Raw genomic sequence first — 21064 nt, forward strand, 5'->3', positions numbered from 1 at the left:
GAACCAAAATTGACATTAAACCAGAATATCCCTTGAACCAAACCATTTCCCATTTAACCTTCATTCATATTGAACCATATTTTGATGAACCAGCATAATGACTAAACCATAATCAGATTTGGCTCATGACTGGACCCAATTGAACCATAAATTAGTAGAACCAATGAACCAGTGATTGAACCATCAATTGCACTTGTGTTGCCATCAATTTCAATAAGTAACGTGCTGGTCGATATTGATAACACAAATCTTGGAGGATCCTGCTTAGGTTTGACATCTTTGTCTCCAAGTTGAAGCGCGGCACAACCCTTGGTCCCTTTCGTTATTATTTTATTCTGAGAAGGCATAATACGGGTTGGTACTACTTCACTCACCGAGATGCCCACCTCAGTGAAGGGTTGGAATGACAAATTTTTCTTTGCTGCCATGCTGGGGAACCCTTTCAAGACCACCTGGTCCGAGCCCTCCCTCAAAAAGCTGAACTGAGCCTCTGCCTTAGTGAGGAAGAGTACCAGACAGTCCAAATGTGCCTAGATGAAGAGGCAGTGGATGTTCGGAGGCTTCAGGAAGAGGACTTCCTGCGAGAGTGGGACCTTAATGAGATCCCGAAAGAGGGTGAGAGTTCCAATCTTGGCATGCATTCCTCCTTCCTCCCTTTCTATCTATATGTATTTATCTTTTTTTTTTTTTTTTTTACGTTCTGTTGTCTTTCTTCGGCGTGCAATGGTTAACTCTCAGTTAGACAAGAAGAAACTTACGACTGTGTTAATGGAGGCTTGGATGGCCAAGTCAACCGAGTAGGCTACCAAGAGAGGCGAAGAGAAGGCAATCGAGAAAGACAACACTCGGGTGTTCAAGCCTCGGCCCATGCAGGCGAGAAGAAACAAAAGGTGAGCGCCATTGCTTTGGCGTGGCCGGGGGTGAAGGCGAAGGTCCCTTCAGCAACTGGGGAAAATGAAGTGTCCAGAGAAGTAGCTAATCCCAATTCGAGGGTTCAAAAAAGGAAAGGGCCTCATGGGCCCCCCGACCCATGGGATTAAGGAGAGAAGTCCCGTGCCATAGAAAGCTTCTCCTCCACTGGTCAATCAACCTGCTAGTCAAGGCTAAGAGGGCCGTAAGAGAAGGAGGGACGAAGAACCATCCCTAGATAAATACTGAAGTTCGGGACAAATTAGCTGCTACCCCCGAGGGTGCCCCGAGGCTTGGGGAAGAAGGCCGTGCCTTCGGACTGGAATCTATTGGAGGATGATTCTTCCATTGCGGACAAGGTCGTAGCTCGGATCTGTGGTAGGTAGGGCAGACTTCGTCCTGACAGCGAAGGAGTCATGGGGGAAGAAATCGTCTGAAATTCGGATCTCGTACAATTCTGTACAATGCCCCAGGCACGTGTAATATTCCAGATTCGCGGCTCAGATTAATCTATCATGACACAATCTTAATCCAATGAAAAAACCATCTTGAATCAAACCATTGGAGAATAAACCGGAACAAACTGGGTCGGTTCATCTTTTTGAAATAAAAGCTGTAATATTTTCCCTCTCCTCTTTCGACTCTCTCTCTCTCGATCTTGACTCTCCCTCTCGGCTCTATGTAACCAAAAGCCCCCACCTGCTCTTTCCCTCTACTCTCCCTTCTATCTTGACTCTCCCTCTGTTCATCGCTCCCTGCTCTCTCAATCTGTTCCACGCTCTCGACTCTCTCTCTCTCTATTTGTCACTCGACTCTTCTCTCTCTCGGTTCGGCAATCGACTCCTCTCTCTCTCGGTTCGGCACTCGACTTAACTCTCAACTCACTCTCTCTTTGTTACAAAGCTTTGTGCAAAGGTATGATACACCAACATTTTCTCTGCACCAATGTATTCTTTTGTTAATGTCATGGTTTTTTTTTTTTCTTAACAGCTTGCCTTGTTGATCAAATTGTGGATTAAATCTCTATCATTTTATATCTCTCTCTCGCAAAAGGCATCAATATGTCTAGATCTGTGATTTAGGGTTTTGAGAACAGGAATGTTGATTTAGGGTTATTTTCATTGGCTGATTTGAGCTTACTTATCTTTAAAATTTTAAATTCATATTTGTGTTTGCTTGCTGTCTCTCTCAAAACCTAAGAGATTTGGGGTTATTTTCCTTGGCTGATTTGAGTTTCTTTTCAAAAAAATTTCAATTCCATTATTTTTTATTTGCTTGTTGTCTCTGTCAAAACCTAAGAGATTTGTTTTCTCTGTCCTTATATTCGAGTTAGAGTGTTTTAAAATTTTTTAATTCCACTCTTACTCTTGCTTTGTTAAACTCTGTTGAAGTACTGTTACTTTAATGTTTTTTGTTTGTTTTGTCTAGTATGGAGAATGTTAGCATGAATGATGTGAGTGAACCTACTTTTGGGATGTTATTCAATTCATAACAGAATGCATATGATTATTACAATAGTTATAGACGGGCAATGGGGTTTAGTGTTAGGAAACACTTTCTAAATAAGAGCAAGAAAGACAAGATGACCATAACATCTAGGGGATTTGTCTGTTCAAAAGCTGATTGTCGGTTGAGTGATAAGCGAGACATCAATACTGTTAACCCCCGAGCTGAGACAAGAACAAATTGCTAGACACGAATGAACATATGTTTGGTTGATGATAGAAAATACAAATGATGTGACTTTGTGAGGGAACATAATCATGAGCTTCATATTACATCAACAGTTATATGATGCGTTCACAGAGGAATATGTTAGACATACATAGGTAGGAAATTGATTTGGCAGATGACTCAGGGATCAGGCCTAGATCCACAGTTGAGTTGATGGGTAGGCAGGCTGGTGGGATCGAAAACCTGAGTTGTTTGACCCAAGATGTTAGGAACTATCTCCGCACTAAAAGACAACGTGCTTTGACATATGGTGAAGCAGGTAGTTTGATGAAGTACTTTGTTACCCAAACTAGGAACAACCCATCTTTCACATACTCATTTCAACTGGATAGTGAAAAACAAATAATTAACATATTTTGGGCTGATCCAAAGATGATCATTGACTGCGCACAATTTGGAAATGTAGTCAGCTTTGACACTACATTTCGCACCAACAAAGAGTGTAGGCCGTTTGGGTTGTTTGCTAGATTCAATCATCATAGAGTGTGCACTGTATTCAAGGCCACACTTTTATATGATGAGACAGTGGAATATTTTGAATGGCTGTTTGAGGTATTCGCTGAAGCACATGGTGGAAAGAAGCCTTTAATGATATTCATGGACCAAGACAAAGCTATGGCTAGAGCATTAAAAGAAATGTGGCCTCAGACATGGCATGGATTGTGTACTTGGCACTTAATGCAGAATGGCATTACACATTTGGGTCATATGATGAAAGATGGCTCCAAGTTTCTTACAGGTTTAAAGAAATGCATATACCAATATGATGTGGAAGATGAATTCGAGACAGCATGGTATAATTTGCTGAACGAGTATGATGTTAAGGATAATGCATGGTTGCAGCGCATTTATGGTCTTAAAAGTCAATGGGCGAAGTGCTATATGAAAAACACATTCACAATAGGCATTCGAAGTACACAGCTCAGTGAGAGTCTGAACAGTGCCTTGAAAGACTATTTGAAGTCAACTTTGGATGTTGTACAATTTTTTAAACATTTTGAGAGAGTTCTTAACCAAAAGCGTGGTAATGAATTAAAAGCTGATTTGATGCACGAAACAAGATGCCACGACTTGCAAATTCAATGTCAATTGTACAGAAACAAGTTGGGGAACTCTACACTCCTGTAATTTTTCAGTTATTTCAAAAGGAATATAATTGGATGACTGTTTGCACCATCATAGGCCGAACTAATGGAATGCCCTTCATTAATTTTCAGGTTGGGATTTTTTAAGCAAACTGTGAATATAAAGTATGTTGTAACCCACTTCAAGGAATTGTAGCATGCAGTTGCATGAAATTTAAGATAGATGGTATTCTGTGTTGCCATTGTTTGAAAGTTTTTTATGTGTTAGATATAAAGTGTATTCCTGAATGCTATATTTTGAAGAGATGGACACGGGGAGCAAGAACTATGGTGGTCAATGACAGTAGGGGGAAAGAAGTTGAACAAGATGTCAACTTAGATTGTATGCAATGGTATAAGCATATTTGTCCTGAACTTATTCTAATAGCATCAGAAGCTTCAAAAACAATTGAGGAATACAATTTGGTGAAAGATGCTACGAATGAATTAAGGTTGAAACTTGGTAATATTAGAATCAACCCAGCTGATTGCCCTGATATGCCAATATTGCCTAATTTCTCCGATGACGTATACAATGGATTACGTTTGAAGCATAAAAAGAAAAGTACAAGAGGTGGTAGATGGTTAAAGAGTTGGGTTGAAAAACAAGGGAAAAAAAAAGTGGAGGGCCAAGTAACAATCAACGATTACAAGAACAACAACTAACACATGCACCAACTCCTACACAATTGATGGATAACACATATCCCAGTTACATATCACTTATGGTGAGTAGGTTTGGCTTGTTATGTTGTTTTCTGTATTTTTTATTTTCTTAGTCAATCTAGATTGCCTAATATTCAATGTCACTTGTAGGATTCTATTTCCCATATATCATCTCAAGCATCTGTAGCTCATCAATCACAGGATGAAGATTATATTTAGATTCAGCTAATGAGGACTATTGTGTTTTGCTATTAAATACATCTAGTTAATGTCATGGCTTATTTTTGTAATATTAAAATACGAAGTTTCATTGGATCTTTATTTTTGTGCTTGCCAATACATCTAGGATTCTAATGATTTCTATTGATTTTTATCCTCTACTATACTAACAATCTTTTTTTGTAGGTAAGGAGTCTTTAGCTCAAAATGGTAGAGCACCTGAGTTAGTGCCCAGGTTATGGTGGTTTGAATCCACCAAGACTTCGAAAAGTGTCTGCAATGTTCCATACTCTTTTTGTGGGAAACGGAATAGGTAGTCCAGTAAACCTTGTCTAACTAGCTATTGTTCCATACTCTTATTTGTGGCAAATTTAAGTGTCCCTAGACATGGTAGCTTGATTTTTTTGATCACTTGCATTGAAAAATTTCTTGAGAATAGAAACAGATGTAGCACAAAAACAGTCAAGGGGTTATTGGTGATTAGGCAACTAATTGATAGTTCTCTCTTTTAGGTTGTCAGTCAGCATAAAACCTTTAGTTAAAACAGTAAACGTGAATTGATAGTTCTCTCTTTTTGTAAATGTAGAGAAGTGTTAGAAAATATAAGTGGATATGAGGAGGGTTTTCTTAGGTTGTTAGTCAGTATAAAATCTTTAGTTAAACAATGTGTGAATTGGGCATCCTATTTTCCCTTTTTTATCTCAAGATCTGTAGCTTATAGAAACATAAAGAATGCGAAAGAATGGCATAACAGGGAGCTTGCTGTATTTAATCTTTCCTGGATATTATGATCCCATTTGGTTATTCTGCTGGAGAGTTCTCATCTCAGATGATTTGTGGGATGAGTATCGAATATCAGAGTGTTGAGTTGCAACATTTCTCTAAAACTCCAATCTCCTAACTGTGTTAGTCCATCTTACAAGGATGTACTCAGCCAATCAGTTTTAGTTGTCCTCACTATTATGAATGACTCCATGAATGGGTGATGGACTAAAATTTGAGGAGTCGCCTGTGTTATGTTTTAACTCACGTGATGCAGCCGTTATTCAATGGATGGATAAATTTGCTAGGCTTTGGAAGTCCAGTCTACAATGAAATCCTATCCATATTCTAAGGCAATTGGCTCTATCCATATTGGTAGTTCAGATAGTCTTTTATTTATAAGTATTGAGTGCACATTGCAGTTTTAGTCCTTTATTTATTTATTTTTTTTTTGTTGTCAAGGCTTAGTCATGAGTTCCTTCTGTTGGTGTCAGTATGCAAATTTGGGATTAGAAGTTGTTGTAATAGGGTCCCAAGACTGTTTTACTCGTATTTCTATTGTTTTGGGTCTATTTAAACTATTGTAATCTCTTTATTAATTTAGTGTGGATGAATGGAATTTATTTGAGTTTTGAGATTTGTTTGGTTGGTGCTGGGGATATGTTCATCAAGGGGCTGATTTGAGAGCTTTGACAACCTCTCTCTCTCTCTCTCTCTCTCTCTCTCTCTCTCTCTCTCTCTCCCTCTCCCTACTATTGATTCTGTCTTTCCAGATCAGAATCTTTATTTGTGGGTCGGTTTTATTTTTCTGACTTTTCTATCATTGAATATGGTATATCTGAGTTCAGATTTGTTACATCTTTTAAGTCTGAACTTCTGTGATCAGATTCTCTTAAATCTGGTCAATAGACTTGATTAATTTCTATCTGCTACTTATGTGCCTTCTTTTGCTTAGATTTTTAGGATCATACTTAATTGCATCTTAGAATTCAGCAGAGGAAATTCTGTTTCTGGTTTCTTGTGACTGGTCTGAATTCCAAGAACAGTTGGCCATAATTTGTAGGGTTTTGGATTCCTTGGTTTATGGTTATGGGTTTTCTCTTATTCCCTGTTCTGATAATTTTCTGGTTATCAAATTCTGCACAATTTTCAGATCTAAAATTTTATTTAGTCTAATTTTAAACATATGTTTTATCTTCTCATATTCTCCAATTAGTTTCTTTACTTGAATTCATAAATATTTTCAAAATTCCGTGATATCCGCTACTGTTTTAGTAGATATCAGCAAGCTCTATCCCTCTGTTGGGAATTATCAGCAGAAGAATCTTAGGGTTGTTTATGATACCAAGGGATCAAGGATAGGATTTGCAGAAGAGACTTGCAGTTTTATTTAAGAATGAAATTTAAGGAATGAAGGTATAATTGTGAAAATGTTTATTATGTGGGAAATGTCATCCAAAAGTTGTTGTTGATGATAAGGGGTATATCCTAGTCAAGGGGTATATCCTGTGGAACTAACTAATTATCCGACACAGAAGCAGATAAGGGGTATATCCTAGTCAAAATAGTGGTTGTTGATGAGGTTGTTCTTGTAAGTAAAATGCAACTCAGTGTGGTGATTAAATAGTACTTCCCAAGCTAAGTGTATGATCCTCTGATTTGATACTGCTAGGAGCTTCTTGAAGCTTACGTTACCACCCAAAAAAAAAAAAACTGAGCCAAGACATTTTTATGGTACCATCATATGTAACTTTCAATAAATGCACAGCTTGGAGAGGACAATGTAGGATTTTCAACTTACAAATTAGGGTTGGACTCAGAGCATAATGATCTAGTACTTTAATTGAGGTTGGGGTTGGTTGGTTGATCTATGTAACTCAGTTTACATGAACCACTTTGCTCCATCTAATGAAATGTTTGGTACATACAGTTGAGGTTTCGCCCAAGTTTTTAGATGATCTATCCTTTATCTATCCCTTTACAATCTTAGTGCAATACGTGTGAGTCATTTATGACAGTAAATTTGAAAGGGTTCTGACCTCCCTATATTAGATTTGTAACTCTTATTGACTCTTTAAAGCTTGGAGACATGGTCCTAATTTCAATAGAGAGTCCAAAAAAATGTGCTTAGGCTGCCTGAGTTTCGTGGGAAGGGAAGAAAATCTATCTCCCTCATGTTCCATGCTTTGGCATTCAAGATTCTGGAAAATAGGTGTGGTTCCTTCTTGTCTATTCAGTAAGTAAAGGAACTAAATGTGAGCTAGGTTTCTGCCTTTAATTTGACCTGTTATTTCTTACTACTGTGCATTTGCTGTCTGTCCCATGCTTGCTCCAACTTGGTGCTTTGGGCACTAAGGTGTTCACAATTCACAACCCAGAAATCGCACATCTTTGCAAAGTCACCTTGGACTTCCCAGAAGATGCTCGAGTTAGATCAATTATAATTAGCATTTTTAGTTGTGTCTTTGGATTCATGAGAACTTTGGATTAAGAATTAAATCAGAATGTAAAATCAGCTTTCGGCAACTAAACCAAGACTCTGAACAGTTCCTGACATCCTTGGTAACAGCACACAACACTAGAATAATTCTCACTAAGCAATACAGCAAGCATTAGAAGAAAACCCAAAGTCACAACTTAGAAGAAATCCTTCAAACCAGAATCACAGGTGATGTTGTCCTCCAAACAGCAAAAGAAATCAACAGCACATCTTTCTTATCTCACTTCTTAGGAGTTTTCAGCCTATATAGAAGATGGTAGACCCCTGAAATCGATGGTAAATGCTAAGGCTCTTCTGCTTCCTAATTCAAAATGGCCTAAGATTAATCCATTTTGAAACTCACTCAACAGATGTTGAAGCTGCAGACCTTTTATTTCAAAAGAATTCACAAGGGGAATCACCAAATTTGTCATAAAATTAATCGAAAGTTGATGAATATGAAACATAATGAAATATACAAAAACATGCTTCCAGAAGCTTACTAGTGAAACTTGATGAACATAAAAATGACAAAAAAAAAAAAAAAAAAAAACCATTCACAACACTGTACACCACCAACTGCCAAGGGAGAGTAAAGTGCCAGAACCAGTCTCACCCAAAAGGATTCCATCCAAATACTCTCAAATCCATAACTGAACCTTGAAAATGCAATTTCATCCCCAGAAACTATTAAAAAAAAAAAAATCTCAACTCTTGGTAAACCAGCAGAAGCATATGACAACAGTAAGGTAGACCACATTCGTTCACTTTCAAAGTCTTGGTGGATTTGAACCACCATAACCTAGGCATTAGCCCAGGTGCTCTACCATTTTGAGCTAAAGGCTTTTTACCTACAAAAAAGATTGTTGGTACATTATAGTAACAAAGAAACAATCATAATAATAACCCGACATATGATTGTTACATGACGGAACTAACTTCATTAACGAAACAGTAGTTTTATTTACAAGGACGTTACATAGAAGACATAGCATGAAAGAATTAACACCCAAATACAGAGGAAGATGGTTAAACCATAATAAAGGTTGAGCAATGACTGATCCACTACTACTTGGTTCTGCACTTTTGGACTATAGGGTGGTTGACGAATAGCCGAGATGACCCATGTGTTCCTATTAACACTTTCATTTGGATGACATGCTCATGTGTCTACGGTGTCTGTGTAGTTCCTCAACGCTGGTCCAACCAAATAAAAGAGTCTGGATGTTTTTCACCTAACGGACATCTATAAAATCGTCGTCCAGGATTCTTCAACGTTCGAGAAGTCCGAATGACCATCACCCCTTCACCACAGTTACACATCCGCTATTGTGCATCCATTTCTGTGTAAAATGCAATACCCCTAAGAGAAGCTTACATAAAAAAATATCTCCAACAATGACAAAAAAAATCTAATTGACATGTATATTTGATGGACAACTTACAATTACAGAGTATGTAATGCTTAAATTAACATAATATAAGAGAAGATGCCAAAAGGAAACTATTAAAAAAAAAAAATTAAAGGCAGAAAGCAAACATCAAGGTATGGTATCAAGTGAAAGCCATATGTTGAGTCTTTCATTAAAAATAAAAATAAACTCTCTTTCACTTCAATGCAAGAGATGCTTAGCCATGTCCACATTGGTCCCTAACTCTCCTCATGAATGTTTGACACAACTTTGGAAATGTGAGAAATCAACGGGGAAGAACAACCATTTTCCCCTAATATTTCAGCAGTCAAAACCACAGAGCAAAGGATGCAATCAAAAAAATCTATTAAAAATTGGTGATCCAAGTAAAGCAATACTTGGAATGGTTTTGGTGGGGATTTAATCGTACACATAATTAATTAAAAAAAAATTGACATAACAAAAACATCCACAAGATTGCATAAAAATGAAGGAGCTGTTCTTTATACCTTTGCAGTGAAGAAGAAATGTTGGTGTAGCAGGGAGTGACGAACAGAGAGAGAGTCAAGAGCGTGGAACAAATCGAGAGAGTAGGGAGCGACGAACAGAGAGAGAGTCGAGAGAGCAAGTCCGAGTTTTTGGTTACAGAGAGGGTTAGGGCTTCTAGTAATCGAGAGGGAGAGTTAGGGCAGAGAGGAAGAGCTATCGGAGTCGAGCGACAAACAGAGAGAGAGTTGGGAGTGTGGAATAGATCGAGAGAGCAGGGAGTGACGAACAGAAGGAGAGTTGAGAAAGCATGTCCGAGTTTTTGGTTACAGAGAGGGTTAGGGATTCTAGTAACCAAGAGGGAGAGCTAGCAAAGTCGAGCGACGAAGAGAGAGAGAGTCGAGAGCATGGAACAGATCGAGAGAGCAAGGAGCTACGAACAGAGGGAGAGTCGAGATTTTAGGGTTAGGGCTTGTAGTAACCGAGAGGGAGAGTCGAGATCGAGAGAGAGAGAGGCTGAAAGAGAGAGAGAGAGTCGAAAGAGGAGAGAGGGAAAATATTACAGCTTTTATTTCAAAAGGATGAACTGACCCGGTTTGTTCCAGTTTGTTCTCCAATGATTTGATTCAAGATGGTTTTTTCACTGGTTTAAGATTGTGTCATGGTAGATTAATCTGAGCCGCGAATCTGGAATATTACACGTGTCGGTCGCTTGGGGGCCATTGTACAGAATTGTATGAGATCCGAATTTCAGACGATTTCTCTCCAGTCAGGGGGCACTCGGACTTCTTCTTCTCGGGGAATGTCTACTAGCGGATCTGTGATGTGAGTGGTCTAGCTCGATTAGTGGCTCTACAACCTTTTCTAGTTTCTAATGTCCCCTTACTGATTTTTCTTTGCAGGGATTTAACTGGTGATTGAGGCGGCCAGTCGGTTCGAGAGGATGGTCGTGAAGAAGCAGAAAGTTGATCAAGAGGGCCAACAATTATGGGATCAACTGGCTCCAGTATGGGGCCAACTAGAAGCGTTTGCAAAGCAATGTCGAGCTGAGGAATACAAGGCCCTTGCGGCCGAGAAGAGGGCATCTCAGCTAGCGGATGACGTGAGCAAGCAGCTTCTAGCGCATGACCTTATAAAGTCTAAGGAACGTCTACAGGGTGAGGTTGTAGAACTTCAGGAGGATTTTCAGAAAAGGAGTGCAACCCATCATCTCGCCGTCCAAGCCTTGACTGAGCAGCATCATGTCAAGTTGAAGGAGGCCGAGGAGAGATCAGTTGAGAGATATCTGAACTCCCAGGTCAGCCAAGATTGGTTTCTCAACCTCAACACTTCGTCCTTCAACTCAAAGCCAGATTCGGCGGTCAACTTTATTCTGAAGAAGTACCCTCCTCTAGATTTGAGCGACTATGAGCACTACCTCCCCCCTCTTGAATCCTTTATGCTGCTACCAGGTCAATTGATTGTCGAAGTGGGAGAGGAGGTGGACTAAGAGGAGGCCGCTACTCCTATAGGCATGAAGAAGAAGGATCCTCCTGCTGCTCCTTGAGTTTGTGCCTGAGATCCGTCAATGCCTCTGCATTCCTCACCTGCTTTCCTTTTTCTTTTTCTTTTTTTTCTATAACCAGGCCCCTTAGGGTGCATCTTGATATATGATTTTTTTTTTCTTGAGCCCTCTTTGGGTAGCATTGTAATATACCTGAAAAGAGAATGAAATTGTTTTTTCCGTTGTTCTTTATTTATTTATTTATTTATTTTTTGCACGCTTTATTGTTCCAATTGATGTACGGTCCTTAATGCTTAAGGACCTGATGTGCTGTCTTGCTTGACTTAATGTTTAAGGGTTTTGAGGTGTCTGAGGCGAAGCTCGAATTTTACGTGCCTTAACGCTTAAGGGCTTGAGGTATCAAGTCAAAGCTCAGACTTGCATGCCTTAACGCGTTAAGGGCTTGAGGTGTCGAACCAAAGCTCAAACTTGTGTGCCTTAATGTCTAAGGACTTGAGTTGTTGAGCAGAAGCTCGGATTTTGCATGCATTAACGCCTAAGTGCTTGAGGTGTCGAGCCGAAGGTTGAACTTATATGCCTTAATGCCTAAGGGCTTGAGAAAGGAAACTAAATGATCTCCTCACTCATTTAAATTTAACCTTCTTTAAATCAAGTGCAACATCTTTTAACAGTGTTAATTAGTCCTTCAGGAGGAATACTAGCCTAGAGGAAAAAAGTTCAAAAGGACAAGTAATCTACACACAACCTGCTTACAGCATGCTCAGGTGTCATTTGTAATTGAACAAGGTCAACAGATGAGGATACTGATTAAAGGAATCCTAGGAAGAAACATCCTAACATGCCCTAATGAAAATTTTCCTATGACTAACACAAAGATGTCACATTTAAATTATAAAAAAATGTGTTCTCGTGATATTAGTCATGGTTCAAGAAAAGATTCATACTCCAGTAAATCCTTTATTGGACTTTCTTTTAGAGAAAGAACTTATTGTCTGTCTCCTGCTACATCTCATTTTTGGAACGTATCAATTTTTAGGAATGGCAAGTGCCCAATATGTTCTCTAACATCACTAAATAGATCAGACCAAAGACAAGAAAAATTCACCTCATCCTCACTATACCCTTGGCCACTCTTGGGAGCAAACAACATGTCGCCAGTAGCAAGCTCAAAGGCGATGCAAGTGATGGACCATATATCAACAAGGAAGGAAATATCCAGCCCCAAGAATGACCTCAGGAGCCCTATGTTGGATTTATGGGCTAAATTAATTATTCGGGTTGATTAAATGGGTGAGAGTCAAATTGCATGAACCAGTTCGGTCCACTCTCAAGCTTAGGGATATGCTGGCTCAACCCATTGTGGTTTAGGGTTTTGAGTGCAGGACAGTATTATAAATACTAGGTTTTGGGTCCCTACAGTCATTATTCACTCTTCCCCACTTTACCACTAAAGTGAGAGAACCAAGGAGGTTTAAGGGGCTGTAGAAGATCCATAGCCAAGCCAAGAGAACGAAAGTGGGAGTGACCAACATCAATCATCTTCAGCATACTAGATGAAAGGTACAAATCAATCCTCCATAATTTTATTAGATTCGTGTTCTTGTTTTTCCTGTGTGGTTTCCTCAATAGGGTTTCAAACTCAAACCCATTGGGAGTTCTAACAAGTGGTATTAGAGCAGACCACATGGGATAAGAATCGATTGAATTTTTCTTGTACATGAGGATTTTGATTATTACTTAAAACCTGATTTGATTAAAAATCATGAAAATCATAAAAATCGTAATTTTACCATCACTTAAAGATCCAGTATGGGAAAACTTTCTTAACGAAAGTTGTAGATCACGAGAAGACGGTCGCGGCAGTATGCCGCAAGTCACCGAAAACTTCCAGACGCGTCGGCACGCTCCGTTGAAAACCGGCTACTGAAGGAGAGAGAAAAAAAAACGGAGGTGAGTCATCGCCGGTTCAACTCGGAAACCCTACCGATTTGACTCGGGACACAGTGGGTCAACTCATGTGCACTATTTGACTCAGTCAAAGGTTGACCGGGTCGTTGACCAATTGACCCGAATTTGACCCGGAACTCATATGCCCGAACCGGTTGGTTTGGATTGATTTAAAAAAAAAAAAAACTTAAAGGCTTGTTTGGTTTTTATTCCTTTTGCGTTTTTTATTTAAACTACTTTAAATTTCATTTAAAGGTTCGTTTTAAGGCGAAATTGAAATCTGTTTTTTGCGTTGGATTCCTTGGTTCGGGCCACATTTAATGATCTAATTTTTAATATGACATATTTATTTGAAATTTTATGTTGTATTTGGTTTCAATTTGTTCCTTTTGGGTTTTTTTTTATTTAAACTACTTTAAATTTCATTTAAAGGTTCGTTTTAAGGCCAAATTGAAATCTGTTTTTTACGTTGGATTTCTTGTTTCGGGCCACATTTAATGATCTAATTTTTAATATGACATGTTTATTTGAAATTTTATGTTGTATTTAGTTTCAATCATTGAAACAAAATAGCATAAATCAATGCTTTGAAAAATATATATGTTATTGGTTACCATGAAATTGAGAATTTTTTTTTAAATTGAGATATGTTAATATGGAAAAGGGTGTAAGCTTCCGCTCATTCTTAGTTGCAAAGTAATTTTGCTTTAGGAAACCATGAAATGATGAGGTGGAATCCACCAAAGTGGTACATCTTATTATTTCATGATTTTCCACAGGGTAGCAATGTAGGTGACATTTGCCCAAAGGTGATGTCACCAAAGTTAAGAAAATGCCAGTAACCTAGAGGTTCCTAAGCCCAAAGGTGAGGGGATTTCAAAAGTTATTGTTCTTTTCACAGTAAATATTAATTTACAAGAGGACCAGTGCATTCTTAGCCCAAAGGATAGAAATGTAGTTGCGGTTGTGACTCTTGTATGGTTATTGTTGTCCTAGTGACATATTTATATGTATGTTTTGAACATAAAGATATACATCTCCAATAGAAAAGATATGATAGAACTGAGTGAAACCCACCAAAGTGGTACATTCAGTTCGATTGTATCTTCCCCAACAGTAAAGGTGATACTTTCCCAAAGGTTATGTCATCAAGGTTTGAGGATAATCATCCACATTTCAGAAAGAGACATTGAATTTGGAGTTCTTTTGCCCAAAGGTGATTGAATTCCAAAGTTAGTGTTGTTTTCACAGTTAAAAGAAGAATATAAGAGCATCAGCTAATTCCTGTCCCAAAGGATAGGGATACGTTTTTAGTTGTAACTCTTATTTAAAATATATTGATGGTATTACATGCTTTTATATTATGATTTATATTTTGATATTTGGCATATATTGTGCAATACCCTACTTTTTAAACCCGGTCTGATTTCGCAGTTGACCCGGTTTAACCGTGCAGGAACCGAACCAGAGGGAGTTAGAGCGGGTTCTATATGGGCTATGATGGCAAGGGTGACCTTAAACACCGGCTGGCCCGACAAGTCCGAGCCAGTGCCAGAAGAGACGGGAGTGCCCAAGCCGTGTACATGCACCTACCATAAGGCCATGTACTGATAAAGCAAGTATTATAGCCATATTTTAAGGTATATACGTATGCTACATCGTATGTCGGGGGTGGGGTTCGTGCCGAGGCCCGAACCCGGTCAAAATCCCAAGTTTTGGCCCTCAGGTGGGCGGACAGGTGGGTGCACCCACCCACCTGAGTGACCCATCCATGTGCACTGTTCACTTAATTAGGAATTATATATATAGCTTTATGATTTTCTTTTCTTTCCATTTATGACACCCGTACGTTGGTGAGGATAGTAAAGAGGAGAGAGAAAAGAAAGGGAAGAAGAAGGGAAGAGAAGGAAGAGGAAGAAGAGAAGGATTTCAGCGGCGCCGAAGCTTGATCTTCCCATTCCGGCGCCGGAAGAGTAATCTTCAACTTGAGATCTACGGTTGGAGGTAAGAAAAGCTGGGTTCTTTGAACATTCACCATACCCAAGCTTAAACCCTTGATTCGAGTAGGGTTTCTTGAGATCTTGTAAATCCCCTTTGAAATGATGAATCTAAGGTTTAATAGATGATTTATGTGTTGATCTTGAAGGATTTGAAGAGGTATTGATAAGGTGGAAGAAGTATTGTGGGTTTAAAGTGATTTGGAGGGTTTGAGGTTGTTCTTGAGCAAAGAAGGTAAGATGGTTTCCCATCCCTTGAATCTAACCTAGATCTAGGTTAGAACCATCATATAGGACCTTGAAGGTGTGAAGAATGGGTTGGGAAAAGCCCCATTTGAATCCCCAAAGAATGGAGGAAGTTGGGAAAAAACAGGGTTTTTTCCGCCAAGACCGGTGGGTGCAACCGGTGGGCCCCTACCCGCCTGTGGGCACCCACCTGAGAGGGCAAGGGGGCCTTCGGGCACAACCGGCGGGCCCAACCAGCGGGCCAACCGGTGGGCCATCCTACCCACCGGTCCTAGCAGGGGCCCCTAGCCTAACCGGCGGGTGGAACCGGTGGGCCCTACCGGTGGGCCGCTACCCGCCGGTCCAAACCGGTGGGTAGGACCGGTGGGCCAGACTGCCCACCTGTCTGACCCACCCGTGTGGCCCCGAAGGTGATCCTTATGTCCGATTGAACCCAAATCAGACGTGTGACCTTCTTTTAACGTTCTAAACATGATTTTGTCATCGGATCATGTTAATTTTGATTTCAAAATGGTGAAGTACTAACCCCATTCAATTATGTTAGGTTCACCAAATCCTACCCGATTCGCACCGGATCTCACCCGTACCGAATGAGAATCCTTGTATATTACAAGTAAGTGGGGAGAGGACGTTTGGCCTTGTTTCAAGGCATTGTTTGGCATTCATTTAATTATATCTAGTCTAGTCATGCCATCATGAATATGCTATGTAGTTTAGTCATTTCTCACATTGTTATGCATATGTGCTATGTTTACATTCTAAATGCCAATTGAATGAGATGTTTATAAGTTGAATGTAGACATCATGGTGCATGATGCATTGATAGACTAGATGCCGTAGTCGGCTTGAAAACGAGTGCATTGGTGGCCCGTGGAATGGGACACGGAGGCACTATGCAATCGTACTATTGTCATATAGGAGCATGCGGTATTAGGATTTTCACCATCCCGTGCTATGACCCTTCCCAACAGGGGTTAAGGTGTTGGGTTATCATTTGGGGGGAAGCAGTGGTCGTGGGTGTCGGGTCACTATGGCGGTTAGACATAACGCCCGACGAGTCATGTAGGACAGTCGACAACCCCGGTGGTACATTCAAGAGGGTCAATCCTACTGATTTTAAATTGCTGGAGTCAGCACCTTTATTTTCAGTCATTTACATTTCTGTTGAGAGTCGGTGGACGGCATTGTCTTTACTTTTTTGAGTACTCACGGTGGGCCTTCTCCGACAGCCCTATGGGCGTATCGCGGGAGGGAGTTCGCGGCTCGTACCCGGAGTATACGCGCATTGTGGTTGTAGTAGCACTAAAACCAAGGACTTAGTAATGTTGCTTAGGTGGATGTGATTTAAAATGTATAGCATGGCATGTAGTGCATATGATGTGTTTTGATGTTTAGACTGCTGTGTGGTCCATCTTACCACTTACTGAGCTAGTGAGCTCATCCCACATGTGTACCCCTTTTTAGATGATTTTGCAGGTCATACATCTGAGGAGCATGGGGTGGGTCCCACAGTCGAATTTCCTGATGAGGACTGGTGGACCCCTGAGGAGTTAGAGTACGGCACTGACTGCTCGTTGCAGAGTTGTGCTGCGGGACAGCAGTTCTGAGGCCGAGCTGAGCTCCACCTTTGAGGCCGTGCTAAGCTCCACTTCTGAGGCCGAGCTGAGCTCTTCTATGTGATACCGAGCTGAGCTCAACCCTTGATGCCGAGTTGAGCTCTAGCCTTGATACCGAGCCGAGCTCTAGCCTTGATACCGAGCCAAGCTGTGTACTCTGATTGTTTTTGTGGATTTCCTTATGTACTTGATATTTGAATTTTATTCTTTTTGTGTAAATATCATGCCTTCGGGCCCACATGTATATAATTATTGTATCCCAATCCGGGTATCAAGTATCATGGGATTATTCACAGGTAAAACTTAGTCTTCCGCTTATCTGATGAGTTTATATTAGTTGTGCATATGCTGTGGTGGAATACAGTATCTGATGATCCTGGCAGGTTTGGGTTAACCGGTGTTAACCCGGTCACTGGCCCGGTTCTGTGAGAACGGGGTGTGACAAACGGTGGTATCAGAGCGTGATGCTCTACTCCACTCATAGCATACCCTTAGAATCCCATAGACTCTATAATAGGGAAATGGGGTTAGGTTAATGTAAAAGCTTTAAAGATTAAAAGCCAAAGAATGAAGTATTAAAAAAAAAAGGGTTGTATTAGATGTTGCATTCATGGCATGCGTGAGTGTAGATAAAAGGTAATTAAGTTGGTGATATAACCTATCGAGTACTAGTTTGACGAAATTTCGGCAGCATAACGGCGTAAAATGGGATTTCCAAAAATTTAACACAAAAACACCTGATAAACAACATATCCAATACAACAAGGATAAAAAAAAATAGCAAAATACACCACAACTAAACTACACAAGTATTCCACATCTGAATTCACCACAAAATTCACTATCCAAAAATATATTATTCCATAAATGAATCCAGTTACAGCGCAAATACAAGGAATGATAAGAAATGAAATATACAACAAGGTCTACAAAAAAAGGGAAAATAGATAAACAGCTGGTGTGGGCAAGCCAAGCCCTCACTGGTCATCGTCGTCATCATCGATGATCACCACGTTCGCCAGAGGCCGAGAGTTGACGTCGAGGCGGTGATCGTAATAGTCAAACCTCGCGTTCACCAGTCGTACCTCCCTCCAAAGCCGGCCAAAATCTACTGAGATGGCGTTGGCCGTGGTGTCCAAGTCCTGACCCAGCCTGAGGAAGGAATCCTCCAAAGTAGCCTGCCTCTCCAGGATGCGTTCCTCCCTGGAGGCACTCTCGTCTAGCCGTCTCAGTAGCTGAACTTGGCCATCCTGCAAGGCCCGCATGGAGGACATCATGCCCTCGAAGTCGTATGCACCACTCCCAGGTGGTGGGGCTCTATGTGATGAGGCTGCAGCTTTGGAGGAACTGGGACCAGGACCTCTCGACTCCTGAGGCGCCTCCTCAGGGATGCCATCATCCACCAGATCATCCCCCTCATCCTGAGGAACGTAGTCCTCATCCTCCTCACTGGACTCCTCCTCCATGAGGACATCGTCCATAGGGGCAGCCCTCCTACCCCTACCTCTCTGAGCTCCTGCTCTCGGGGGTGTATCCATGAGGGTATGGAGACCCATCCTCAGGAGGTTACTCCTGTCAAACCTATTAGCTAGAGTCTTCCCCTCCTCCCCGCTCAGGTCCACCCCGAAGAACTCGAAGATCCTGGTGAGGATCCTGCCGTAGGGGAATCCTCCATCCTCAAGGTGGGAAGTGTGGTGCTCCATCGTCCTGAGAATGATGTAGGGGAGGCACAAGTGCTCGACACCTCCCTTTGTAGCCGTGTAAATGCAGAACGCAATGAAAGCCACCATGAAACCCACCTGGTTCCGATGACCTCCTCTGGGGAGCAGGTTGAACTAGACCAACTGGGCAAATAGACGAACCTCGGGGTAGAAGGACGTCTCGGACTCTGGACGGGTACTGCTACCGCAGATGGTCTCGTAGATGAAGTCCGGCGTCTCCAAACTCATGAACGGTCCCAGAGGCTTACTCCTGGGAGGACTGTAGTAACGGTGCCTAGCCGCCGATATACCCAGGATGCTGGCCAAGGTACCCACCGTCAGCTGGATGTCTACCCCCTTCACCAAGATGCTAATGGTGAACTCCCCGTATGAATACGACACCTCCAAGTTGCAGTAGAACCGACGGACTAGTTGCTCGTAGCATGGTCGGTCTACATGAAGGATAGAATCCCAGCCCAATGCTGAGAACCTCTCCTGAAGCCGAGCCTTGTGGAAGTCGTCAACCACCATGGTCTTCTCCATCATCACTGACCTCTTCAGGAAAATAGGCCAGTTAGCTGCTGTCTCTGCACTAAGGAAGTGCTCCTCATTATAGTCGGTAGGGTCAAACCGGGCAGGTCTGGGTCTCCTTGTGCGAGGAGCTGAAGAGCTGGTCTCCGCACTCTTCTGTTTAGTAGCGGTGGTCTTACGTCGTACGCCAGAGGAAGATGGTCCTTTGCCGGTGCGAGATGACATCCTGGCAAGAAGAAAAGAAAGTGGGGTTAGTAGAGAATGGAAAATGACAGCATTAGAAAGGAGAAACCCAAAACCCAAATTCATGCAAAATGGGAACGGCGACAAGCTAGAAATGATAGGGAGCTAATGGGTATGATGCACGGTAGGTGACAAAGAGGGGAAACATGCCAAACAATAAAATGACAGCAAAGAGCATATTAACCTGAGAGGATTCAATTGCAACGCGCAAACTCATTCACAATGGGGTAAAAGCTTGAAACCCTAAATCTATAACAAAATGCCATGGTAGTGGGATCATGAAAGCACAAAAACATACCCAAATAGGCTGGGGAAGTCCATAGATACAAGTATGGGATGAAAATCAAGGAACCCAATACAAAAAGAGGGATTTTCATGGGAATACATGGGGATTCCAAGCACAATGGACAATACATGAAATCTATAGCATATCAAGCACAAAACAAGTGAAATGCATCACAAAGGAGTCATCAATTGAAGAAAAGGATCAAAAATTTAAGAAATCCCCAAATTTGGAAACCTAGGGCACGATTTGGGGTTTTCTCTAAATGAAGGGATAAAATCCTAATAAACTACAAACGACCACAGTAGAAACATCACAATCAAATGGAAATGCTATTCTATGGAGAAAAATATGGAAAGACAACCTAAAGTGAAGCTTACACATGCATTTCTACCCCAAGTGGAAATTCTGGAAAAGAGGAGAAGAAGAAACTTACTTGAAGGAGGGAGAGTTAAACCTTCTCGAAAGCGCCGAGTTGATGAGTAGACTCGCGAGTAGAAGCGCCGAGGAGACCTCCAAGATCGCCCAAGGAAGAGAGGGAGAGAGAGAAAGGAGTTGGGGAAGAGACAAGACAGAACAGGGCCCTACAGGCCCTGTTCGTGTTTTTACACCAGCAGGACCGGCGGGTCTGACCGCCGGCCCCTACCCGCCGGTGCAGCCCATCGGTTGTGAAAATTGGGAAATTTTGAAGATTTTTTTTCCCTTCTCTCCTCCTAGCATGATTACATTGTTTCTCATCATTGATGTTATTCCTATATTAATGTGTTATGGTCAAGTGGGACCATTGACGTACCTGTTGGGGCATTGGCCCTGTATCTTGGAAATTAAGTTACGATTTATTGTGGGCTATCATACACTACAATGCCTTATGTGATGGCATATAATTGTGTGCCGAAATCAATTCTCCGGTGTTTAACCAATATGGTGTGTGATATGTTCCAGGTACAGGGATACGATGGTACGCACTAGATCCGGTAGTAATGCCCGAGGTACCTCGCGAGGTCCTCGTCCGGTCGGTCGACCACAAAATCCTAGGGGGTCCCACTCTGTGGGGCAAACCTCACCTCCACCACCTCTAGAGACCCTTGGTCAGGGTGGGGCACATGGGGACCCACCTATGACTACACTCCCAGACCCTCCACCGGTCATTACACCGGGAGATGTTGCTACGATAATTCAGCAGTCACAATAGGCTTTTCAGCAACA

General features: G+C 41.3%; 1 protein-coding gene and 1 pseudogene across 4 annotated transcripts; one reads left to right on the plus strand and one right to left on the minus strand.

Annotated features, from left to right (window-relative positions):
• The first annotated feature begins 331 nt into the window (after positions 1-331).
• LOC122068630 lies at positions 332-11530 on the plus strand. 4 transcript variants are annotated; one of them, XR_006137211.1, is made up of 3 exons: positions 1835-4965; positions 10460-10616; positions 10694-11530. XR_006137211.1 is itself a non-coding variant. In XM_042632499.1 (2 exons), exon 2 carries the CDS (start codon positions 10735-10737, stop codon positions 11278-11280), a length of 546 nt encoding a protein of 181 aa, XP_042488433.1. In that variant the 5' UTR covers positions 332-615; positions 10694-10734; the 3' UTR covers positions 11281-11530. The 4 variants fall into 4 exon arrangements, 2 of the variants coding, with proteins under 2 accessions (XP_042488433.1, XP_042488432.1); XM_042632499.1 differs by lacking the exons at positions 1835-4965; positions 10460-10616 and adding an exon at positions 332-615; XR_006137212.1 differs by lacking the exon at positions 10460-10616.
• A 774-nt stretch (positions 11531-12304) lies between these two features.
• LOC122068631 overlaps positions 12305-21064 on the minus strand; it is a 59484-nt pseudogene continuing 50724 nt past the window's right edge.

Source organism: Macadamia integrifolia, unplaced genomic scaffold (genome assembly GCF_013358625.1).
Source record: "Macadamia integrifolia cultivar HAES 741 unplaced genomic scaffold, SCU_Mint_v3 scaffold448, whole genome shotgun sequence".
NCBI lineage: Eukaryota > Viridiplantae > Streptophyta > Magnoliopsida > Proteales > Proteaceae > Macadamia > Macadamia integrifolia.

Bases quoted from the DNA above. Each gene is read 5' to 3' on its own strand.
- LOC122068630 (XM_042632499.1), top strand. From the start codon at position 10,735: ATGGTCGTGAAGAAGCAGAAAGTTGATCAAGAGGGCCAACAATTATGG.